This window comes from Camelus bactrianus, chromosome 5 (genome assembly GCF_048773025.1).
Source record: "Camelus bactrianus isolate YW-2024 breed Bactrian camel chromosome 5, ASM4877302v1, whole genome shotgun sequence".
Lineage (NCBI taxonomy): Eukaryota > Metazoa > Chordata > Mammalia > Artiodactyla > Camelidae > Camelus > Camelus bactrianus.
The window spans coordinates 81,504,164-81,530,454 of NC_133543.1; the positions used below are offsets into that span (position 1 = coordinate 81,504,164).

General features: G+C 39.9%; 1 protein-coding gene across 3 annotated transcripts in view; it reads left to right on the forward strand.

The window, feature by feature from the left end:
* ANKRD44 (ankyrin repeat domain 44) overlaps positions 1-26,291 on the forward strand; it is a 296,495-nt gene that overhangs the window by 176,367 nt on the left and 93,837 nt on the right. For all 3 annotated transcript variants that reach the window (XR_012507147.1, XM_074364224.1, XM_074364225.1), the window contains exons 9-16: positions 3,836-3,914; positions 6,749-6,863; positions 15,126-15,208; positions 16,385-16,448; positions 18,473-18,541; positions 19,724-19,864; positions 21,526-21,606; positions 24,705-24,816. Coding sequence is in view for 2 of the 3 variants with exons in the window: in XM_074364224.1 (XP_074220325.1) it covers positions 3,836-3,914; positions 6,749-6,863; positions 15,126-15,208; positions 16,385-16,448; positions 18,473-18,541; positions 19,724-19,864; positions 21,526-21,606; positions 24,705-24,816 (744 nt within the window). In the remaining variant the exon portion in view is untranslated. The remainder of the gene's footprint in view (positions 1-3,835; positions 3,915-6,748; positions 6,864-15,125; positions 15,209-16,384; positions 16,449-18,472; positions 18,542-19,723; positions 19,865-21,525; positions 21,607-24,704; positions 24,817-26,291) is intronic.

Below are 26,291 nucleotides of genomic sequence, written 5' to 3' on the forward strand. Positions count from 1 at the left end.
AAAGAAGACAGTAAACACATGACCATACTGGGTAGGACTTAGAAAGATAGACTCAGAAATGACCATTGCCAGGTTGCCTACCTTCTGGTCACGAACATTCTGCCTGCCCACGGTCTCAGTTCTTTTCTGTCGGTGGGCCCTTAGATCACTTAGATCACTTAGCCCTCAGAGACTGGAGCTGAAACCCGTCACACGTTTACTGAGGTGGACCAGCTCCCTTCTTTCTGTGTACTAGGACCAACTGATGCTCTGTAATTGCATTGCCAAGGTTGAAGATGAAACTGGAATAGGTAAGCATAAGCAGTATTAGCAACATGGCCCTTGGAACTTAGGAGAGGAAGTGAAGAAAGCAGGGGAGTCTGAGCAAACCACATACCATCTCCAGCCTTTAGAACCATTAAAAAAAAAATTGGACTATGTATGGCTTTTGCAAAACAGGGTATTTAGATTGCTCTCCCATTGAATTAGGAAGCTTTTTTGGGTTTCTGACTGTATCTGATGCCCCTCCCCCAGCTGGCCTTAGTGTTATCCTCTAGGGGCTTTATTGCCCTCTGCCAGGGCCACTGAGCTGCGTGACGCCAGGGGGCACCATGCCACAGAGAACACAATGCCTTCAGGTTCCTGGGGAGTGACTGTGCTCCTGGAGAGCAACCAAGTTTAGAGAAGGTTTGTGGGAGGATGAGGACAGAAGGCATTAGAAGTGGAAGAAAAGAATGAATGAATTTCTAAGGAGAAAGGTGGTCAAGAAATTTAAAACACTCCATTAGTTCAAGGATTAATCTTCCTTGGACAATGGAGAATTCTGCCTATAAAGAGTTTCTGATATTTGTCATAAAATATTCTTAATCCTCATTAGTTTTCCTCCATGACTTATGGCTGAACTGGAAGTCAAGTCAATAGAAGAACTTCTTGTTTCATTAAACGAAGTCTCAAAATAACAAAATTTTCTGAGCCCCAAATCTGATGGGAAGATGCACCTAGAATTTGGAAGGAGACTAGAAATGAAGAAACATTTTTTTCTAAAAGCAAAGCTTTGAATAAGTGGAGAATTGAACATTTCTTCTCCTATGAGAATTCAAGGAATGTTTTGTATCTGTCAGACATTCTAGGAACAGCAGCAGCAATGGCCAGTCCCCACTGTGTGAAAAATTTCTCAGGCAGATAATGAAGAGGTGGATCAGTAGGATCCCCAGTCTCAACCCGAATATTCTCACTTGTAAAGGCTTCAAAAAAAAGGACTAGTCTTTTGACCTTCACTGGTTTTCAGTGGCTTTTTGAAACAGTGAGTTCCCTTTACATCCATACCATATAAACAAAGCTGCCCCAAAATGACTCCCATGATACTCTTAATGCTTCCTGTCCCCACTGCCCCAGCCTCCTGCTACCCATATCCCTATGAGGAAAAAAAAAATCAGCTAAGGCCTGGCCTCAGTGGTAGATGAACTCAGGCAAAGATCTGCAAGGTCAGAGCTGAAGCAAGTATCACCCACTGACCACATAGCCATCCTTTTCACTTTACCTAACTTTGGTCATCTCTATGTGTCCCTTTACCAAAGGCACACGCACTCCAAGGAAGAAAAAGGGTGTGGTGTTTGCTTCCCTGAAATGGGACCGGCTTTGTAAACTATGCACTGTAGAAACCAGTGACTTCTGCTTTGGCTCTCTGGCTGTAATTTTAGGTGGTGACCACCAGGTTGGTGGTTTCTCCTAGTCTTTCAGCTCTTTTCTAGGCATGGCAAAGTGCTTAGTTAAATATTTATAAAGATATTGTCTAAACACTGAAATGTTTATGGCCTTGTATGTATTTAACTAAATGCTAATTAGTTATGTTTTCATATTAAATTTAAGAGAAAATATTGGAGCAAAATTTAAAGAAATAGCACCACCTAGGGACAAATTAATGTCAGCTCTGCACTTTCTCTTTTCTCTCTCCTTAGGAGTCTAGGACTGTCTTCACATTTTTGTTGAAGGCAGTATGTCTTAAATCCTTATTTGTAAGTGATTCCCAGACTTTTTAGCCCTTTCTAAATTGCCTGCATTTCTGCCAGCTGAGGCCCAGGCTCTGGAATCAGATAGCTTTCAGGAGCTCTCCTCCCTTGTGTGTCTCATTGGCAGCAATGGCTTTCTGTCCTCATTTTCTTGATTGCTGCTTCTTTCCCTAAAAAAATATCATTTCAGTAAAGTTTCAGGCTTACTTTCATCTCCCTTTCCTTTCTCAATCTTCTCTAATTCATTTTATAATCCTGTAAGATTAAGATGGAGAAAAAGATCCTATTTCTTTTTTTTTCCCCATCGACCTGAGAACTTTTCACTCTAATGATTATTAATTTCAATCAAAAGGCAGTTACCACTTTGACTAACCCGTCCCTTGGCACAGATTGTGCGTAAGTCCTTTCTTCCTTTCTAAGGAATAGACTTATAGGATATAATACAAATTCTTCTGTTAAACCTTGCTGTTTTATAAGCTATTCCAGCCCACAGTCAAAAGCAATGGCTCCTAAACTTTAGTGTGCTGGGAAAATTAGACATGGGGATCCCTTTACATAAGTTCTGACTTGGTAGGTCTGGGTAAGGGCACAGAGTTCACATTTATAAGAAAACCCCCGAGTGATTCAGACACAGGTGATCTGTGGTTCACTCTGAGAGATACTTACTTAAGATTATTTGTTTTCCATTGTAGAGTTGTTTTTGTTTGTTTGTTTAGGGTTCTTTGCGGGGGTGTGGGGAGGTAATTAGGATTGTTTATTTATTTTTGGAGGAGGTACTAGGGATTGAACCCAGGACCTTGCACATGCTAAGCTTGAGCTGTACCCTCCCCACCACTGTAGAGTTTTTAAAAGAATCATTTTAAAGCACAGGTATATGAGTTTCATCACAAAAGTGAATTTGTGGTTTTGAAATTTCATATTTTAACCTCAGGCTTAGGAAAGTGTTTCTTCTGAGACTTAGATAAATAATGGTTACGTAAATTTCTTTCTTTTCTTTTTTTAAATAATGCCTGAATGAAAGAATACATAATACATTCTCTTTATGGGGGATACTTTGGGTCTAAAATAAAAATAATATTTTCATTTAGGTATTGCTATTTTTAGAAGAAATTCTGTAGTGTAAATGGCTATTTCTTAATTAAATATGTAGGACTCTGGTATTTGGTATAATGATGACTAGTACATAGATTCTGTACATTTTCCATGTTTTAGCTTAATCTATATCAGAGAATTTCATCATTTATATCTTGAATGATTAAGAGGTATATAAATTCAGCACATATTTCCGAGTGATCATTAAAATGTCAATTTGCTAAACCATTGCATATCTTAATCCTATGATTTCTAGTGAGTTAAGTGGAACAACCGTTTCTCTTTCAGAATAATTGAAAGTGGGTTTTTGTGTGGAATTAGAATGTAGGGAATGGTGGAAGATTTCAGGTCAGTTTTGAGAATTGCAGTGATTTATAGCAGTTTAGTCATCTTCAGGTCAAACAGGGCCAGCAAGTTAACACATCATTTGTCTTTTCTCATGTCTTATAGACAAAAGTTTAAAAAAACACCTTGAGGGAAACCTTCATCAGTAGATCACAGGAGATGAAAAGATGTTTTAGATAGCTTTCTCAGTTTAAACCAGCGTAGTTTAAAAATTATCAGTGTCACTAAAAAGTTTGCATTTCTTCTTTAGAATAATTTCCACTTCTCAAAGCTTCTTTGACATGTGATGTTATGTGGTAACTTGAGATATCACACACACTTTACTGAGCATTACTGGCTATGACCATAGGAATGTTTCAGATTGACGTCATTGGCCCTTTTTTTTTCTCTCTCTGTCTCTCATTTTTTAGAGTAAAGATGGTAAAAGTCCACTGCACATGACAGCTGTCCACGGAAGGTTCACACGGTCACAAACCCTCATTCAGAATGGTAAGAGAGATTCTTCCACAGTGTCATCCTTTGAAGAGTTTCCTGGTGTGACTGAGTTTGGCCGTCAGTCATCTGAACATGAAATATGATGCCCTGTTTTAGAGTCTGTTAAACTTGGAGTTATACCGTCCTTTGATGAACTTTGCTAAAAGCTCTTTATCAGACACATCATCACCATCCAGCTTAGGAGTGAGAATGGAGAGCCACTAATTTCGCAGTCAAGTCCTAGTCAGTCAAAGAACATGTGTTTTGAAACTGGAAATGATACACCTATATAGGCTTAAGATCCTACTATTTTTACTCTGAAACTAATGAAAATAAGTGTCACACATTTTCTAGCAGCAAATTTGAATTATTTTTAAATCTTTGAAATCACCATAGTTCTAGAAGTTAAAACTCGTTGAGCTACTTGGGCAAAGGTAAGAAAAATGAGGTGACTCAGAGGAAAAGCAGCTACACACGTGGCATGAAGGATCATAAACTCACAGGCTTGATAGAGACCTTGGAAAGTCACATAATCTAGTAATTTTCCAGGCTTACAATGAAGGTGTGTTTGAACCATTGGGTTGTCTCTGCAGCCAAAGTACAAGGGAGTGTCTTCATAGCATGGTTCACCTTACTATTAGAGAGCCATGGCCAGACTCTGTGAGTGGATTGACCTTGACCGTAGCAAGTCTTAGAGACAGTTAAAAAAGAACAGGCTTAGTCCAGATTTTATGCTGACATTCCAGGGAATTCAGCAGTTCCTAAACTATCTTTAGTTGACTACATTTTTAGTTCTCAAAATTCTGGCATTAGTCAGTTTTTTTTAGACTTATCTTTTTCTAATCTGTGAGAAGTTTGGATGACACACATCTGAATTGTTAGAGGTACTAAGTTATGTCTCAGTCACTCAAATCATAAAACCAGAAAGTCATTTGACATTTAGATGGAAGATCAGCCAGGGAAATTATACATAGGAAGCAAAATATCTGGAGCGAAGCAAAATATCTGGAGCAAATCAAAGGAAATTTATAAGCATTTCAGTGAACCTATAGAAGAAAAGAAGTCCCAGCAAGTTTGCAGTGAGCAGACACAGGTAAGTGCAAACTAACTGCACAACACTCAGTAATTCTAGTTTGAAATACGTGGTATGCCTTTGGCATTCACGTCATTGAAAGGGCCACTGCAGTTGTTTTGTTTCACTCAGAGTAAACGAGGGGTTGTGAGGGGGGACCCTAGCATTAGCATCTCTTCTCTGCACATTTTCCTCCTCCCATTGTATTTCTCAACTGTTTTTCAGAAAACATGTCCGCAGCTTTAAAAATAAACAACACTTGGAGATATTTGGTATCTATTTAAAAAAAATGTACTGTGAATGTAATCACTGGGCCCTAGCTCTGTGGCATTAAAAAGCATTGTTCCCTCTTCAAGCAATTTCAAGCATTAGTTGCCAGATTAGAGAAAAAGCAATTTCTCACCTTGTAAGCATTACCTTCCTACCAGTCTATCCTGTGGGCCAGACCATACTAGCCATCTCCTTTGAACCAAAGCCATGACCCATCTCCCGTGTGCCATGCTAGTGTGCTTCCAACAGTCTGGAGGGGCTGCTGGCTACTTTGACATGTCCAAAAGCCATCCTTGTGGACTTGAAGACTTCCGGCCTTACTGGACATTTTTGCTAGACTTTTAAGTTGACCTTACATGTGTGCTGTGATGTGATGGAAAGTGCATATCAGCTCTGGGGTATTCTTGCCAAAATATTTAGCCTGACTGTAATAATGAGGAAATAATTGGACAACTCCAGAATGCAGAATATCCTACACGACTCCTTGCTCTCCAAAAGTATCAGTGATCTGAGAGAAAAATAAATAAATACATACTTACATAAAAGGCAGGAGGATTGTTTTAGATGAAAGAAAACAAAAGAGACATGACAACCAGATGCCATAGCATCTTTGACTGGATCCTGGATTTTAAAAAAACAGCTCCAAAGCACATTTTTGGAGACCGTTGGAGAAACTGAAATACACACTGTATATTACATAAAATTATGGTATCAGTGTTAAAGTTCTTGAATATGGTGATGGAATTATGGTTATGTAGGAGAATGTCTTTGTTCTTAGGGGTGAAATAGCATGATGTCTAGCTTATTTCTAAATGGTTCCTCAAATAAATGAATAAATAGGCTAATTATATTTACATATGTTATATATGATATGTATAACTTTTCATATGCATAGGAAAGAGGGACAGAAAGAAAGAAATGTAGCAAAATAAAAATCTGGGGGGAAAGAAGGAAAAATGAAACAAAATAAGGTGAAACTGCTGTTTCCACAGGTGATTAAGGTGATAATTTTAATAAATACAGTTATTTTCAGTTTATCATTTATGCTTTTACTCATTTTACTCATATTTTAAACTAGATAATAAAAGTACATAAAATCCTTTCCTAATCTCTCTATTCTTGTTGGTTCTTATGCTTTAGCATAAGGTTTACATAGGTCTTTAATTCAGCAAATAAAATGAAAATTGAATGCATCATCAGAGTTACATTTTGAGGGATTTGATTACATTGTTTATTCATAGAGGGACTCTAATTGTAAGATTTTAGATCCTTAAAAAGGGCAATGTGGAAAGATTACTTTAAAGCATTCCTAATAGACTTCCCTCTATGCAGATTTAATAACACCACTACTTCAGACGGTGACTTGTCCCCTTAAAAAGCATTCTTGTCCCAGAGAGCAGAGGTGTACAGAGTAGAAACAAAATTAACATTTGGTCAACATGAATGACTAGCATAAAATGTAGTATCTGAATCCTTACGCTATTCTGTATTAAAATGTCTCTTTCAGGAGGTGAAATAGACTGTGTGGATAAGGATGGCAACACTCCCCTCCATGTGGCTGCGAGATACGGTCATGAGCTTTTGATTAACACCTTAATAACCAGTGGAGCCGACACAGCCAAGTAGGTTACTGCAAACATACTGGGGAATAATTGCCACATGTGGGAATACTGCCAAAGGATTCTGCCATGCCGTAGAGGGTTCTCATTTATCCAGGTTAAGGTAGATCTGCACCATTATACTAAACACAAATTAAATTTGAACTAAAGTAAGTGACTTTTAATGACAGTTGCAGGAAGAACCGATTTTATTTTTTAGCTATATCAGAAAGAGGCCTATTCTAGTGACTTTAATTAAGGAAACATGAACTTTATTCCTAACTCTGCTCTTTAATATTCTTCTGTTTTTTCCCAATGTTTAGTGTTAATTAAGCAGGAAATATAAAGTGTAATTGGGCAAACTCAGAATTTATTCAGGGTGCTGTTTTGCATGTTAATAACCCACATTAATGCTATGATTAAGGCACAATTGAGTAAATCTGCTACGTAGGAACCGGGGACCTGACTGCATTTTGTACTTCAATTCAACAAAAAGATATAAGGCATGTATATGAGTCTGTCACCATGCTGGGCGCTATGGGAAATTTCAGAAATAAGTTACCTGATTGGTGCCTTCTAGGAGCTCCTAATTTTGTTGGAGGCCCAAGGCCCACTTGAGGCAAAGAACCATGCAAGACAGTATGTAATAAAGTTCAATGAAACAGGACTTTAATGGCAAAATGTTTGGTGTAGACAGTATACGCCACTGAGTGTAGACAGGAAAGAGAGAGCTCAAAAGTGGCCACAGTATTCAAGGAGAAGGTGAGTTTTAGGTAGGCTTTGAAGGGTGAGAATTATGTGAGTAGAGCAGAGAGTGGCTGACATCCTAGGCAGGGAGGCAAGCAGGAAGAAATACAGCTCCAGGAAGATCTGGGCCGGACGGGGTCAGGGGTGTGTGATGGGACTGTGCCGGCCGGCGGCAGTATTGAGTCATGGTTGGGAGCCCGGGCAGTCCTGGGCACTAGCTGGGCTCCAGGCCAAGCCACCTACCCTGTGAGCTGTGTGACCTTGAGCCTGTTGCTCAGCCTGTGCTTTGATTTCCTCATTGGAAAGATGGGAGTAGTACTAGTACCTAGTTAATTACTAGTAAAGCTCTCTGGTGTATGTGAAGATCGGTGAGACTGTAAGTTATATCAGTACATCTGCTCAGGTTATTCAACAAGGCAATCCATGTTAAAAGCTCTCTGAATAGTGCCTTGCACATAGTAAGCTGTCAATAAATGCTGACTGTTATTTTATTATATATATGCAGTAGAACCAAATTAAAGAGGGCCTTAAATGCTTAAATAAAGAGTTTAGCTTTGGTTATAGGAACTGGTGGGTAACAATAACTGAATCTTTAGGAAAAGAAAAATAGGAGGGCAGTATTACATGAGGAGTTCTAATTTATTTGTCAAGAGTTGCACAATGGGATTGAAAATCTTGGTAGAGAATGGGCCAAAATGTAAATGGTCCAGGGAAGATGTGGTGGGTTCCAGGGGTCATCTGGGTCCTCAGTTAGTGGTGGAGAGCAGGTCAAGAGCAGAGACTGCAGCATTATGAGGTGTGTTATCATGGAGGTTTGGACCAGGGAAGCGCTGACTCTAGCTTCCACAGAAGAGGTGACATTTCAGCAAAAGGAAGGATGGATAGGAGTTTGCCAGGTGGACAGAATTGTGTGAGATAAAAAAGACAGAGGGAGAAAGCAAGGAAGGACATTCCAGGAAGAGGAAACAGTATTTATAAAGGCACAAACATGTGAATATGTTGAAAGCAGATTCCCACGGCTGGAGTATCTAATGTATTGGGGGAGTGGAAAGAAATGAGGTGGAAGGGCAAGAAGAGCCACATTTCAGAGGACCTCGTGTGTCTTGCTGTGGAGTTGGATTCCATTCTGAGGCATTCGGAAGCTGTTAAAGAATTATAAGTGGGCGTAGGGTAGGTTGTGTCTAATGACCCCATTTGTGTGTAAGAAAGATCACTCTAATAGCAGTCCAGACGTTTTGGAGGTGGTCCAGACTAGAAACACTTGGCAGCCTCTTGCAAATGTCTAGAGAAGAAAAGATGAGGGCTTGGGCTAAGGACAAGACTGAGGGCGGGCAGAGGAGGGGCAGGCTGACAAGTAGCAAGAACAGTGGGCTGTCTCCTTTCAGAAGAGAAAGGAATCTGCTGCAAGCCAAAGGACCTTTTTGATGGGGAGGTTGCAAATCAAAAGCGGCAGATCAGTTTCCTGGAAAGAGAAGTGCACTAGGATTCAGGAGGCTTTTACCAGGTTCTAGAGTTCCCAAGCACATCATGGCTGCCCAGAGCCAGAGATCAAAAATGTTCAGTGTCAATTAAACAGAAGTGAAATATTTAGGCACAAGCCAACCTCACCTGTGATGTGTTAATATTTTTAGTGGTACTTTTCTTTCAGCCCTGGGTTACTTGGGGAGGTTTAGCCAAAGAACTGTGAATTTCTGACTTTTGTTCACATTTGAACTTGTTTGAGGGATAAAGATAAACTGTCCCAATACTTAAAAAAAAAAACAAAACACATTTAACTCAATAAGCACAAAGTCTATTTCCTTGTAATTATTTTACCTTCATTTTATGCAAACACAAACACATGTGGCAAAAATGCCTTAGGAATGACATTGTTGTTCAAGTAGTCTTTCCTTCCATGGACTGCGCTGTGTCCTGGGGACACTGATGAGGAAAGCATTGTCCCAGGCTCAAAGAGCCACATCTGCTTTCTTTTGTCACAGCGTATCTGGGGATAAGACATGCTCCCTTCAGGAAGAGTGGCTCATTAAGGCAGTGATTGTGGGTGTGTGTCTGTGTGTGTCTGAATGTGTGGAGTGTGTGGGGAGGGAAGTCAGCTAAGGAGAAAACAGCAAAGTGAGGGGGAGGAGAGTTGGGGGAGATTGCATTTGCTAAGGACCCCCCAGGAAGTCGCTGTTCCCTGTGCTTCTTGGAGATTTATGCAAGATAACTCATGAAAGAGGAGAAAAATAGGCCTTTCCTTCTGCAAATAAGTAAACAAATATCTTTTATGAAAATAACCCATCTTCATCCATAAACAACATGGCCAGTATATTTTTGAAGATCTCTCTGTGACAAGTTTCATGGTCATGACACTCTGATGAATTTATTTGCACCTTGTTCTCAGGCCTTGATTGGACATTGTTATTCTTTCTGTTTCTCTGAACTTTAAGTGAGAGCACTTTCTGCAGCGTGACTCAGGGCTCAAGCAACTTTAGGCGGTGTCAAAGGCCTTGGGTTTTTTCTTCTTTAACTTGGTTAGGTATGGGGCCCTTGTCTCTGGGATTTTAATTTGTCTTCCACCTCACCAGTCATGCTCCCATTGTTTTTTCTGCCTCAATTGCAGCAGAATTAGGGGTATTGGAGTTTTGCAGGTAACTGGTTCTGACATTCTTACGTTCACTAAGTATCTGTTGATGGCTTGTTATGTGTCACTCACTGTGTCAGGTTCTGGGGTGACAGAGCTCCCTGCCAAGGAATTTATAGTCTGTGGGGGTGGGATCAAGAATTAAACAAGCAATGACAATCATGCATGCTAAGTGTGAATCATTGCTGGGTGCCCCTGGGATACGGGAGAACATATCTGGACCATAGCAGGGCCAGGGGCTTCCAGGAAGGGGGATGTTTAACCTGTAGGATGAGTAGCATTTGGTTATGTCATTGGAATTCTTTCCATTCCCAAGTGTCAAGTTAAATTATTTCTATTATAATGTTATCTCTGCATCTGGAGACTCAGCTGCTGGACAGGAGGCTTGCTGCCTCTCTGTGTAATGGATGTGATAACTCACGTTTTGCATGGAAATTTGGTCCTAGTGGCTAAGGTACTGAATCTTCAGACTTCAGTACACACTGTGGGAGTGGAAGTTTTGCAGTGGCTTAAACAAAATGACGGGACTGTAGAGTCATCACACAGCACAGAGACCTTGATTCAAATGACTGCCAGATTTCGTGTATACAGAAGGCTCAGTGTGCTCCATTATCATTGGCCCTCCCTAGGTACAGACATTTCATTTTCTATTAATCCCACCTTTATTCTTTTCTCATCGGTCCCTGCCAATTACAGTAGTACTATGCAGCACCAGTGTGATCCTAAACCCAAACGTGAGGACTGAAATTTGGCAGAGGTGTAAGGTGGCAAGGTGGCCATTCAGCTGAGCTAAAATATGCTTTTATGCCAGTTGTTTTAGATTGTCATCAAAAGGAAAAGACAACTACAAAGTTCTCACAGAGAACTCTTGAAAGCCCAAAGATGTTTCCAGCAACCCCCAGAGATGCACTGAGTGGTTTTAGAAACACTCCAAGAAGCAGGGGAGAATGATCAGAGTCTCAGGTGGAGGGACCCACATGTGCAAAGGCCTAGGGCTGGACAGAGCCTGGCTCCTCCAGGAGGAATGACAGAAGTTCGCAGAAATTCTAGAATACACATAGATAAAGTAACAGTCAGATGCAGAAGGGGCCTTGTAAGCCACTTTAGAGTGTTTGGACTTGATTCCAAAGGAACCACTGAAAATGTCTGTAGGTTGCAAACAGCAGTGACCAGGCCTCGTTGTTGTCAGTTATACCAAATGCCTATAACTTAGGCATGCGTCTTAAATACTTGGAATGACATAGATAAAATTAATAGCAAATTTATTTTGTGATTTGGTTTGATCAGTTGAGTAAGAGTCATAAAATCATTTGATGATTGAAAATTATCAGATTTTTTTTGTCTCATCCGCTTGGTAGGCAAATGAAACCAATTCCACCTTCCCTGGGAGAGTTGAGAGATAAGTATTGTAAAGGATTGTGAAACATGGAAAGTTAACAGAAATGCTAGCTAATCATACTTCATTCTTGGCTTTTGAGGAATCACACACCTGATTTTAAGGAAGTACAACTTCAGAACTCACAGACTGGTGATTATCCAACAAAGCTAATAATAATTCCAAGGGCAAGAATACTACTCAAATGTACGGTGAAGACTTAACTGTGGGCCAGATGCTCTGCTTAGCACTTGTACATTCTCGCAGTTAGGCCTTATAATTGCTCTGTAAGAGTGACACTGTTATTATCTTTATTTTCCAGGTGAGGGAGCCATTATGTACTTGCCAAAGATCAAATAGCTAGCATATGGCAAAACTAGGACTGAAACCCAAAGATTCTGACCCCATCACCTTAACCACAGTGTTTTTCTTAACCACATGGCCTAAGAGAAGTTTCTAGAAAAGACCCGATGTGGAAAGGGACAGCCATGTACCCCTGATGCCAAGGGGAAAACTTTAAAGGACTGATATTCTAATGGCTCAAAAGCCCTTTCCTCACCTCTGATGGCTCACTACAATTTATTCTGACCTCATTTATTCTGAAATAACTGGGTAGGAGACACCAGCTAACAGCTAAATTAGAAATAGCTAATACAAATGTGTTCCATTAATTTTATGACTGGTCAGATAAATGCAGCAAATTAACTGGAATTGGTCTTCCCTTTCCTGTAATTTATGCATTGTTAAGTTTAGTGTTGTCTGACATCTTTATTTCTTGATCTTCCTGGATGTGTCCCTGATGCAATAAGGGTGATGCTTCTTCCTTAACTAAGACGGCCAAATCCTAGTTTTCCTTCTAAAGGTTTTCTAACCATTCCTTTGTAAGCAGTCTTATTATTTTATAACAATAAAGGAGAAATTTTATTTTGAAACGCACAAGTCATTCCTGAAGTGATTTGGAGATTCTGAATTCTACTTTTATTTTCTTTCTAATCTTGGCCTGATATTTAGTTTTTCTATTTGAACCATATCATTGTATTCAAGTTCAAATGCCAGTAGTGCTTGAGTCTAAATTAATATGTTTTCAAAACCTATGTTGAGGTAGTGACTTTTTATTAACTATGGAATAAAAAAATATATATCAAACAGAATTTTTGTTAGACCTTTTAGAGTTCTACTTCCTTTACCTTCCCAGGTTTATAAGTAGCCACTGGGAAAAAATATGAAATGATTAGCTAATATAGAATGTGACAAATTATCTAAAGACAATGGTTTTAAATGGTAAGGTTGAAGTATTAATAATGAAGTTTATGGAATATGTTGTAATACTGGGGCTGTTAAACTATCTCTTACACTTTTTATGTTTTTCTTAATTGTTTTCTTATAGAGTTTGATGCTATTTTCTCTAATTCATTTGCTTGTATGATTTAATATGAAGATACATGTGTTACGTATCTTTATAAAATTTATCACAAATATTGAGTGTATATATGTGTGTATTTGTAGGTATGTGTATATGTATAGAAAACATATATACTATATGTAAATTTCAAAATATTTATATTTTTACAGATATGATTGGTGTATATATGTATTTATGCATATATATAAAAATATATATTTAAAGAATGAGGAAGACTCAAAGAAATCTTGAAAAATCCGATCCTTGATTTAGGCATGTTCTTACAGGAACTCAAAAACCATCCTAGAAAATATTCTGTCTGTTTTCTTCTTGCAAATGTCCAAAGATATTTAATCATATATTTTTGCCTTAACTCCCTAAAACAAATGAAATGGTTAGGTAAAATCTTATTTATTTAAAGTTCCATTTAGTAAAGAGCTTTTGAAACATATTATTCATCAAAAAAAAAATAGTATGTTTCATTGGCATCAAGAGGGACAACGTAAATAGCAGCATAAATAAAAAAGCTTCTCCCCATCCCTCATCCCCCTCTTCCTTTTCATGAGCATCAAGGTTGTCACTGATGCAATTGCTTTTCAGAATTTTTTCGTAGATGATGAGGGAGGCAATTACAAGCAGTTCTCCTCCACATGACACTGCCCGGAAGACGGGCAAATTGCCTCCCTTGATGGATGCCAGCTATTACATACACTGGGTTGGAAATCTCCATATAGGGAAAGGAAAACGAGCAGAGGGAAGACTGAACAAAAACACCAACAAATGGAAGTTTTTGTGGAACGGGAGAGGTAGTTAATTGCTGGCAGACTCGAATTTTGTAGAACACTGAATACCATGAATTATCTGTGAATATGTATATACTTTCATACACTCACACACATCATAACTTTTGAGATAGTGAAATTCATGTATCTGAAGTTAACAAATTCAAGTCATATGTGTTTTTTTGTGCAGCATAGAATCTGGAAACGGGCCACTTTTGCCAGGAAAGAAACTTAGGTAATTCATGCTGCAGGTGTAAATATATATAGTCTCATGCTTATGTTACACAGAAGATTTACAAAATCTGAAACATATATAAATATATATATAATGGGATGTTGTGAGAAATGATCACTAACATTATAAACGCTTATAAGTACACAGGAACTTCCTGAGGACGTTTGTTATGAACTACAATTCAGCATATGACTTTGGGTCCTTGTTTGAGGAAGGGTCGTGGGCAAGAGGAGGAGGATTTAATTCTGAAGGCAAAAGGCGCTCCCGTCAGAAGGCTGCCTGTCCTTTAAGGGATCATTCCAGGGCCTGTGTTACGACAGGGGTCAGTCTAAAAAGTCCTATTCTAGATTCTGTCTGTACTACTGTTAGGGAAAATATTCCAGATTTATGAAATATATGCAAGATAGTGTTAATTATTTTTGACTGTTATTATTTTTTTAATAATTAATTAGAGGAGTGGATCCAATCATTCTTTTATTTTTTCATTTTTATTTTTTATTGTTATTTTTTGACTGTTACTCTTATGTGGGTTAATGTACAATATAAAAAGGCTATTAAGAAGATGAAGTTTCACTTGCCAAGGGTAAACATTAGTTTTTATTCTCATCCAAAATTTTATTTTCAATAATATAGTCATTATTAACTCTTAGCAAAGTGCTTGGCACAGAATGTCAATAATAAACTATAAACTTAAGGACTAAGACAGGTTGCTTTTCAAAGTTGAGAGTTTGTCAACTTCTTGTCTTGTCTCCAGCACTTAGCATAGTATCTGCTGCTTATAAAGTGTTGAATAGATGAATGAATGAGTGAATGAATGAATGAGACATAAAACTGCTAAAGTGAAAGAAAAAAGCAGTTAATTTTAAACTAAGAGTCACTGTTGATATGAAATGTTTTCTTAAAAATACACATTCGTATTGTTATGGATTTTTTCATTGTGGTTTAGGTCCAGGATTTTATTATTTTAAGATAGAAATGATTGCACAATTATTTTAGCCAGGAGTCCCTAAGCAAGGTGTCCTGGATTTAGTTTTCATCAGAGAACTTCTAGAAAGGTCATCTCCCTTCTGTGTGTATCTTGTGATCTGTTACCATGAGCTACTCTGTTTTTTCCCTCCTTAGGTGTGGAATTCATAGCATGTTCCCCTTACATTTAGCTGCCCTCAATGCTCACTCTGACTGCTGCAGAAAGTTACTGTCATCGGGTAAGTAACTCCATTACCGCAGATGAGGCTTAATGTGTCGTGTAAATGAGCCGTGTGGCTTCAGGTGTCTGGTCAGAGTGAGTGGCTGCCTGTGCTTCGTGTCATCCATCACCCGACTTGGCAGAATGAGCTGTGTCCACAGCTCACTGCATGTGACAGCTCCCAGCAGTCTGTGGTATTGAAGCTGTTTGAATGTCAGGATTCCTGCCCCAGAATGAGAGTCTTGTCTGTTTATCAAGTTAAAGCTTGGGTGATCCAAGGTGAGAGGCAGGCATGGATGGCCATCATTTATAGGAAGTTTGTCATAGAAGGAGAAAACATCTTGGAGGCTCAAATTGGTAGCGTACAATTTCATATTTTTCAACAAAGGAAAAAGTCCATATCCCCCACATTTTAATGGGAGAAAAATGTCATATTACCATCCCACTCCATGGGCTCTGAAAAGTACTGTGGTTGATACCCCTCCAACTAGGTTTCATTTTTATTTTTTAATGCGGGCCTATTGGAACCAAGAAATTCTTTCTGGTTTGGAGCTTTGCTAATCTTTCTTATCACTGCTTCTGCCAACCTCCATATATTAAGAAGTTCCTGGCTCTCAAAGGTGATAGAGGTCTGCGAGGCAAAGATTGTTTACGAATTAATTCAGCAGATATCCCGGAGGCATTTTTTTTTTTTCCTTTAAGTTCTTTACCTATGGTTGATTCTGCTTTCACTGCTTTGGGCATGTTTAAAAATAATCCCCGCATGAAAGCATGTTTCCCAAATCTTAAACCAACTGAAAGCTAATCATATACTTAAGAAAATATCTCTTCCAGCATGCTAAGATTACCCCTTTGCCTTCCATGTTTTCTCCATGTGTTCTGTCTGCCTGTCTGCCCTACTGATCTCAAATTGGTTTCATAAATTTCTATCCTGGGATGGAAATATGGGTCTGTAGTTCACCCAGGGCTGAATGTGAAAATAAATTCTTCTTGACTTCATGGTTCTTCCTATAAAATTGCTAAGCTTGAGCAGTTACCATTCGTTTCCATGACAACCTCTTTCTGACTACAGTTGCTTGCGGTCTGGTTTTTCTACTAACTGATTTTTCTGTCTCTGCAATGTTTCTTGTGGTTTAACTAGGACAAAAGTATAGCATAGTATCCTTGTTTAGTAATGAGCACGTGCTGTCTGCAGGCTTTGAAATAGACACCCCAGATAAATTTGGAAGAACGTGCCTTCATGCTGCTGCTGCAGGAGGGTGAGTAGTTAGCGATTTTAGTTGTTATCTCACGGCCTAATTACTAATTCATCTTAATTGACTTACGTTGTCTGTGGATCAAAGCAACTTCTTTAGTAAAATGGGTAAGAACTGTTTCTACCAATACCAAATATCGCTATCTTGAATTTCCAGATTACTCGTGTGTTTGTTCTTTCAAAGAAAAATTGTTAGCCCATCTCACATAGGAAATAGTTTGTTTTGTTTTGTTTTCTCTTCTCCCACTCTCTTTTTTCTTTTCTTATTTTAAACTTTAGGTCTTTAGCCTATAAAATAGTTACCTACTTGGTACCCCCTCCACCAAATGAAAATAATTTGAGATTTGTTCCTAAGATTTCCCGCTTTTGTTTCTGGAAGGTGGGTGATGATCAAGGGAATCCAAGATTGAGATGATTCATGTTCATTTACAGACATTTTGATTCTCATTTCAAAACTGATTTTTAAGTCCTTATAATGATTAAGTGTAAACAAAAGCCAAGAACACCCAAAGGATGGGAAAGAAATGATTTGATCCTTGCCTTTTTCTTTTAAGTTGTAAAGAGAATTTTTCATCAGACACTCTGTTTCATATTAGTGATTAGATTAAGGCTCTGATGACTGTATTGTTGATACATGACCACACATTGACCAGTCATGGCTTCTCTTGGATGGCCTTGTTTGGGTAAGGTGCTGGTTCTTAATCAGTTTCCTAGTCCTTAAGGGACAGCAGTGCTTCACTATGTGTCATCATGTTTGACCAGAGACATTACCTATGTAGCTGAGGTGGATTGACTCTGAAGCTTTAGGGCCCCTTATTTGCATGGGCCCCTTCTAAAGTCTTGTATCTAGTTTTGCATTCATTCACAATTTTGTGAATGCAAAACAAAACAAAACAAAACTTTTTCCTCACCTCATCCCCTCATCCCCTCATCCCTTCAAATCACATGAGCTTCCTGAGCCACACAACTTGGATCTGTCTCTGCCTTTGATCCTTTGGCTTCATTCAGTAAGAGACAGGTGCTTTATATCAACCAACGTGTTACACCAATACATAAGGGTCTTAAAAAGTTCTAATCTTTTATGACTGAAACAGCTAGTTCTCTGAGAAGGGTGGTTAAAAAGGGTGGCTGTCGGGTGGGGAGAGCCCTGCTCACATTTATCATGAATGAGCTTTTTCTTGTTTCAACGATAATAAAAAATAAATCCTAGGCCACTTCTTAGCATCCCTAGTTTAGAAAAATGATGGATGAGTGTCTCTTTGTATGCCGCCATTTAAAAAAAATCCCAGACCTGTACAGAGAGTGGCAACAGATCATTCTGGATTCATATCTGAAACTCCTATTAGGATTAATATTTAGCTACATGCCCTTCAATAGGAAAATTCACTTCAGTGAGTCCTTTTCTCTCTACTAAACATGATTTATTGCTTCTGCAAATGACAAAGAAGCTTTGGAAGATCACTACGCTCCATTACATCATTTTCAGCCTTGGTTCTGCACATTCATTTACCTAGATTACCAAGACAGGGAAATGCAGCTGTTTTATTTTCCATTAAGGAAAGTATGGGTCGAAAATGGTTATCGTAGTGAATTCATTCTGCTGTGATAAAAGGTAATGCTCACCCATTCTGGCTCATTGTTTAAAGGTGACATGAAATTATTACAGGTTTGAGGGGTTGTTTCATAAATTCTTGATGGTTTTGAAAGAGAATTTTAGGGTAAATGATGAAACCATCACTGAAAGCTTTAATCATGTAATAATCTTTAAGTTTCTTAGTCATGGAATTGAAAATGTTCCATCAAGTTCTTTCATGTGTTGATTTATTAGCTTTGAAAAAGACATTGGAGGAACTTTAGATCTTAACCATATAGCATTACTCTAATACATTCAGGTTATTTTTGTGTTAGCAGAATTTAAAACAAGAGCTCACATTTCATCGGGGCCTACACTCTGCAGAAAACAGCTTTCTGAAGACAGCCCAGCAGTTAACCTCTCCCATCTTAATGATGTTTTCCCTGTCTTTCTAGTAATGTGGAATGTATAAAACTCTTGCAGAGCAGCGGAGCAGATTTCCATAAAAAGGACAAGTGTGGGAGGTATGTAAACAGGGAACTCTGCTTCAAGTGCCCAAATGAGAGGAATGGGAAGCAGTTTGTCTGGAAGTCGTGTTACATGGAAATGGTGAACAGGGAAGCAGCTGGGAGATTCCATCCTCAGAAGGAAATCCCTTCTCGTAGTGAAATGAAACCCCAAGAAAGCAGGCACCAGCCACAAGGACAGCCTCTCCTCTCCCAGCTTCTGTTTAGAAGTGCCAGTTGTCTCTCTTCTCCTTCCTATATATATGTGTGTGTATATAGAACTATCTCCATGTGGGAGATAACATAGTATATGTTTTATATCTATTAAAATACGTAATATCCTACATGGTTATAGTTTAGAAAATTCTGTTTGTAGCAGACTCTAAAGTAGAACACTTTAGTCCATCCAACCCAGAATTTAGTCACAAGATCTGAAGCATTTTATTATATTTACTGAACATTTCATTTTGGGATAAATCTTTAGATACATTTAAAACATTAAACACACACACGTATACTACCAGTAGGCCCTTTGGCTATTAGGATGGGTCATAGAACTTTTCTTACCTTAATTGTCCTTTTCATAGGTAAGTCATGCTGGAATACTGGCTGGTTCAGGAAGGAAACAATGTGGGGAAAGGTAGAGGAAGTGAGAGCATGATGCAGAAAACCTCAGGTCATTGCATTTGGATACAGCATTGGGCTCATCTAGGGAAGACAGAGATACCTCGTAAAGGTAGACCAGGACTAGCGTGGGAAGGTCTTCAATTCCAGACTGAAAAATCAAGACTTTGTTCGCTGAGGAAGACTGAAGGTTTTAGGACAGGATTGTCATATGTAGGTATTGAACCTTGGAAAATTCAGTTCTTCATTCATGCCAGCCAGGAGTTAGGTGGAAGCTTGATGAGCGCAAAGGAGTGGAATCGGGTTGGGATTGCAAGAGTCCAGGGGAGCAGTAAGGTAGGCCTGAGCTATGATGGGCACTAGGGCTGGAAAGGTGAGTGGCCTTGTCTGAAGCCACTATCTGTGTAGCCTCAGTGCCAGCTTACCAGGTCAGAAAAAATTGTGTCCCTTGTCCTCCACACTGTGAGAGACGAAGAGCTTTCCACACCCCCAGGAATATCACTGTTGGCACGGGTGCGATGACGGGGCTCTGTTTTTCAGACTGAATGATGTAAGAAATTGCTGTTTGTTTTTCAGGACCCCTCTGCACTATGCAGCTGCAAATTGTCATTTCCACTGTATTGAGACATTAGTGACCACAGGGGCCAGCGTCAATGAAACAGATGACTGGGGCCGCACCGCCTTGCACTATGCTGCTGCATCAGACATGGACAGAAAGTAAAAACAGCCATGCTCCTGTTTCCTTTCTGGGTAGCGGGGGAGGAGAGAGAGAGGGAGAGTTTGCTAAGTTTTCATCATACCGCCTCACAGAAACTGGGAACGAAGAACCTCTCTCCTCCAGGCCCAAAGGCGTTAGAATTGCTTCCTCCCTAGCCCTGGGCTCCCATTTCACTCTCTTTATGTTGGATTACCATGTGTCACTGCACAATTGCTTCTCTTCTCCGTTCTCTGGGTTGAATGCCAAGTGGAGCTGTCAAGCCCAGGCTTTCAGCTCATTCAAAATCTGCTGTAATTTATTTTGTCATCTACTGCAGTTTTCATCATCACCATTTAGATGCTTCATCTGCTGTAAAACATACACTTGCTAATATGTCATATGTCAGAAACATCCATCTCTGCACGATCCCAGCGGCCTTCAAGTACAGCATCAGTATCTGTAAAACGGGCCCTGTTGTTCCAAACCTGGGCGTGAATACTCTTTCAGGGGCTGGAGGAGAGGCTGCCCTCGTCACGTTTGGATTCTAGGTGGCTAGGAATGGATAGCAGATGTAAGCCAACCAGTGCAGGGGGAGAGAGCTGGGAGAGGTGCCCACAATTTATGAGATTGTTCCTAAAGACTTGAGGACCAGGGTCTCCTTTGTAGGAATACTTTTTGGTGGCTCTGTAGGGAGAACTATTGAGTTATTTGCTGCCCTGGGCTGTGGAGATGGTTCTGGGTCAGTGTCCACTCCTTTTTTGGTAAAGCAATGGCTTTCATACATTTTGGACAGTGACCCACACCAGGTGATAACATTTTACACATTTTACACCATGACCCCGTGCACACAATCACCTATGTATGTTTTCTATATATGTGTATATATACATGAAACATGGAAACAAAGATTTCCTGAAACCATATTTACTTTTACTATGTATGATATATTCTGATATTTTCTCTCTCAATTCATTGGGAAAAAAAAGCTACTGACTCAACCCACTAAATTGATTTCACAATTCAGTAATAGATTATGATTCATATTTCAACAGTTTGGAAAGCACTGCTTCTTTTTTCCTTCATATTCCTGTAATGCTGGCAAGTCCGATATGGCACTCAGAATCCCACAGCCACACATTATTAAAATTCAACCAACATTTATTGAGCATCTACTATGTGCCAGGCTCTATCCTGTTCATTTGGAATAGAATGGGGAATGAAGATACTTCATCAGTTAAGAGCTGGAAAAGGAATCCTGGATGGTGAAGAAGAGCTCTGGTAGATGAGGAGTGACTAGGAACCCATCCCTGGATAAATGAGATGCTAAACTGACAAGGAGGCAGCAAGGAATGTGGTAGGAGTCAGAGAAGTTTAAGCTGAATCACTTCCTCTTTACATGGGGAGTTTAGGATATTTATGGAAGGGTGGGCAACATAATTGTTGTTTTAATTGCTGATACCTGGGTAGAAGCTGCAGGAAAGTCACGTTCTCAGCTGGAATCCTTGGGAGAAAATAGATTTACTGGATGGCCTTGGAGAGAACCATGTATATCCTCTGTGAAGAATCAGTAGTGCTTACTTTTTTGGGGGTTGGGGGGGAATTGTTAAGCTATAAATTGCACCAGAATCATTAGCAACATTGCCATTAATTGTAATTTTTTTCTTTCACTTATGCTGAGAAGTAAGACCCTCTTAGGAAACGCCCATGAAAATTCAGAAGAACTTGAAAGAGCCCGAGAGCTAAAGGAAAAGGAAGCTGCATTGTAAGTTTCTGCTCAGCTTAAGCACGAGGTGCAGTTACTGATGCTTTGCTGCTCTGGGTTGCCACGGGGGCCAGCCAACCTGACTATCTGGGCGTTTCACCTGGGGTCTTGAGGAAGTGATGTGGGCTTGCTTTTAGTGAAGAAGAAACTGTTCTTTTAAAGTATATCCTTCAGTTATGCTATTTTCACGCAACAAACTCTCTAAAATTGAAACCTTTGCTGTGACCATCACTGTGATTGGTCAGCAAGTTTTAGGACTAGATGTTTTAAATATCATTTCTGACTCTGCCATGTATCACATGCCTCAGGACACATTTTAAGCCTCCTCTCAGTGTCTTAGGCTCTCCTTTTGTGACCTGAGGATGACTATCTAGGAGATTCTATAAGTAAATGGTTCAAGATTTCAGTGTGAAATACACCAGTTGCACTCTCCTCTCCCTGCCCAACACACAGCCGTCATTTACAGACAGCCCCCTGCTCCCTGCAAAAGCTGCTCCTGCTCCACCTGGCATCTGACAGAGCCTTAGCCATTACGGTGGTGGAGCTGCAGTGACTGCCACCCCCCGGGCTGTTGGTACATGGGAAGCTCTAATGTTCCATCCTCTGAAAGTCCTTCCTGCTCTGGAAGCCTCAGTGAGAAGGCTGTGCTCTGCCCAGTGCAGTGCCCGGCATGTCGTGGGTGTTCCGTAACTGTTTGCCGAATAAATGAGCACGTGAATGAAGGATGCCCACACTTTGTGTCCTGCCCCCGGGAGACCCAGTGGATGTAATGCTCTGAGGGTCTGCACACACACAGTCCTTGACGCCTTCATTCTCCTCTCCTATTGTCCCAGGAATCCGTTTCTCTGTGACTTGAATGCTGTGTCCACTCTAGGGTCTCCCCACCGCCCACTGGGACCTCCTCCCATGTCCAGACCACTGTGGGAGGGTGTGGTTCGAGAATGAGGCCCCAGGGCAGGTTGTGGGGACATAACTTGGACTGTCACCAGGATGGGGACAGGAACCACAGCTGTGAGCAGAACAGAGTGACCAAGGTTTTGCTCTAATACTCCAAAATTCAGATAATGATATTTAAAGACTGTAGAATTTTAAGTCATTTCAGCAAATGCTCCCTTATCCAGTGATGTGCAAGCTTGCCCTGGGCCAGAGCAGCCCTCTTGCAGCTGATGGAGAGGGAAGGAGGGGGAGAGGCAGGGAAGGCGGGGACCAGCCTGCCCCAGAGCTCTTTCCTGCAAAGAGAGGCTACTTCCCTTGTGCAAATGCACCCCTGACCTAATGTGCCTCTCTTGCTTTTGCAGCTTAGGTGTCGAAATTGCTAGTCAGGACCCTGGGAGGAGAAGAGATAAGCATTCCCAGTTAACATTGGAATTCATTTTCCCTTAGAAACAACATGGGGAGTATTCAAATTCTATAGTATTGTTATTTCTAATAGTGCTGTTGACAGTTACATAGTTCAGCTGTGTTCTGTGTTAAATAGCTCTTTGGGAGCAATTCCCGGTGTTTTCCAAATTACATATTAAATGTATCAACTGATTTTTCGAATATAATCCTTTCAGAGGCTGGAGATTGTGTGTCCACTAGCATGCTATTCCTGTTGAGTGATTCTTATTTCAAGAGCCAAATTCAGTTTGAAATGAGTCACACGTGGGATTCAGTCCATGGGCATTTAATTACGAAAATGAAAAAAGACTTCCTTTTAAGGTTCAATTCACCAAGGTAGCCTGAAATATCAGGACTCCAATAATAGTTTGATTTATTACGGAGCATTTTATGGATAAATCATGTGACTTGTAGGTATTTGCTTTAAAAAATTGGCCTTTCATCAGCTTTTCTAGGAATTAAAATGTGTGTTTTCTTATCTATCTCTATGTATGATTTATTTACTCCTTTTGCCTTATGCCAAAAGATAGGTAAATGTCATTTTAAGGTTTTTGAGTAAACTATGGAAATTTTCCATTGGAAGGTCTTATTTAATGTACAGGCTTATAATGAGACTCATTATTTTTTAAGGGGGAGAAGTAATTAGGTTTATTTATTTATATTTTTATTTTTTAATGGAGGTACTTGGGATTGAACCCAGGGCCTCATGCATGCTAAGCACACACTCTACCACTGAGCTATAACCTCCCTCCAGACTCTTACGGTTTTGATTTGAATATGAAATTGAATCAGGTTGGCCTTGTAAAGGACGTGTTTGTCACAGAAATAAAACTGAAATTATGGAGTGGTACTCCCCATCTAGTTACTCCCTCTTTGACCCACAGGATTGTGCCATTTGCAACAGGCCCTGAACAGAATGCATTACATCCCTGAATACTTGGGTCTTGGGGTCTGGGCCTCTTCAGCAAAGGTGGAGCCACACCCCTTCCTCTCATGGATTGCAAAGATTGTGTTTTTGTTTTGTTTTGTTTTTGTTTTTTCAGAAAAATTACAACACTGTCAGAAAAACCTTTTAAAACTTATTATTTATTATTTTGTTCTAGTCTGTAGTCCTAATGGTGCGATGGAAGCCTCTTCCTTCAGAGGTGGTTTCTGAATTAATCTTTTATTTTAAACGTTGCTGCGTTCCTTTAATCTTCTCATTGTTTAGGCTGTTCTTAGCTTCTTTTCCATTGTCGTTTTCTCACTCTTTCTAACTTTCATTTTCCAACCTTTTGATTTCAGAGTCTCCAATAGCAAGGTTAAAAACAAACTCCCTCTCTTGAGATTTGTCCTGTCGGCGATGCCCTGACCACTTCTTTATTACGCTGCGAACTTGCCTTTTGAACATGGAGCTCGAAAACGTATTATCCAGTAATCTTGATGACAGGCAGGTTCTGCACCTTAAGATGAGAAGGGAAAAAATCTTAATTGCCCTCTAGTTCCTAAAGCCTTTACTGAATCCTAGGATGGCTATTTTAAGCTGAAGTAAAGACAGCTACAGATAACACACATAAAACATCCGGTCCATAAAACCTCATTGCTGTAGGAATTTAAAGAAACACTTAGACTCGCAAGGTGCTTTGGTAGAACGTTTGTAATAAGAGAACATTTACATTAATTATCCCTTTTGGTCCAGAGATGTTTTCTAAAATAACGTCTCATCTTTGTACTTACAGGTGTCTAGAGTTTCTGCTTCAAAATGATGCAGATCCGTCTATCCGGGACAAGGAGGGCTACAATAGCATACACTATGCTGCTGCCTATGGCCACAGACAGTGTCTGGAATTGGTGAGCTGCTTTGTCTTGTTTTGTTTTCTCTAACACACACACATACCCCCAAACCTGGAAATGCTGGTCTTAATCCCTCAGCGACGGCCCTCACTGCCTAATTAAGTTCCCGCTAGAAATCACTTGGAAGATACTCTGTGGTGAGTGATTAAATTGTTTCTCTTTACAGTATGTAGATCTCTTTGTTCCATTTATGTCCATCCTAATCTCAGAGCTAACAATTGGTTTTTTCCACATTAACTTGGACTAGGAATTTTAGACCCCTGTGTGGACAGTTTGTATTTTGAAGATAATTTGGATGTATCAGATCAGCTTAGTGTATATCGCCAGAGCCACACTTAGCACCCCAGTAGTCAATAAGTGTCATAAGATGACTTACATAACCATTAGGCATATGGGTTTGTCATGGTCCCACATTTGTAGTTTAGGGAAAGCAATTGGCAAGGGCATAGCCGCAGAATTTACTGGAATTTCTAAACCACCCCAAAAATTTAAACCTCAAGTGATCAAGAAACACTTGGGGGTTTGGAGTTTTAGAGAGAACTCCTCTGTTGGTATAGGTTACCAGACACAAACTCAAATGTCCAGAGGGACAGAAATATAAACAAGTGAAGTGAGGCCAAGTATAGAATGATAGGGAGTGGTGGGGATTGTGGCAAACAGAGAGGACATGTTTGTCTAGGGAAGAAACAGCTGGTCAGCTCTAGCTGATTAAGACCAGGTGGTACTGCATACTTAGGTTTGCTAGAACTCCAGTGTTTTAAGAGAAACTAGAAGTCTAGTTTTTTTAATGTAAAATTTCTTGTTTTGAAAATACTGGGTGGACTAGGAAGAAAATATATTGGATGAATGCTGCCTGCAGGCTGCCACTTGCCATCTCTTGAGCCTCGTCCTTGGTTCAGCTTCCTCAGCACACACAGGGTATCCCAGACTGACTGTCTAGTCCAGTGGTAGGCGCCACCTTCCTTACTGCACTCCAGCTCTTTTCCTTGTCCTTTTAAAGGAGAAGTCCTACTTTTCAGAGTTATTTAGGTGTGTTTGGGGAAACACTTGCACCTCATCAGCTGCACAGTTTTTTGAGAAATGCATGAGGCAGAAAGCCCAAGAGCTGTGGGTGTCCACACCTACTGGCAATGACAGTGTTGCCCCAGCGAGTTCCTTTACCGTTGGCCTTGCTGCTGGTTTTAAATAGTTCCACTTAGGGTCATTCTGACTATATTTCTTTTAACTATGAATTTCTTTTAACAGTTTGGAAATTAAAAGGTGATTATTCTCGTGGTGTTTTGTGTGTGTGTGTGTGTGTGTGTGTGTGTGTGGCATTTATTTTTGAATTATACCTGTATTTATCATTCTTGAAGATTTCCAAGTCTTCTTTTCCTAAGGTTCCTGTGGATGCTGTAAAGATTTCCTTGCTTGACCTTGGGGATGGCATTTTTTTTTTTCCCCTCTAGTTTTTTTTGGTTTTTTGTTTTTTG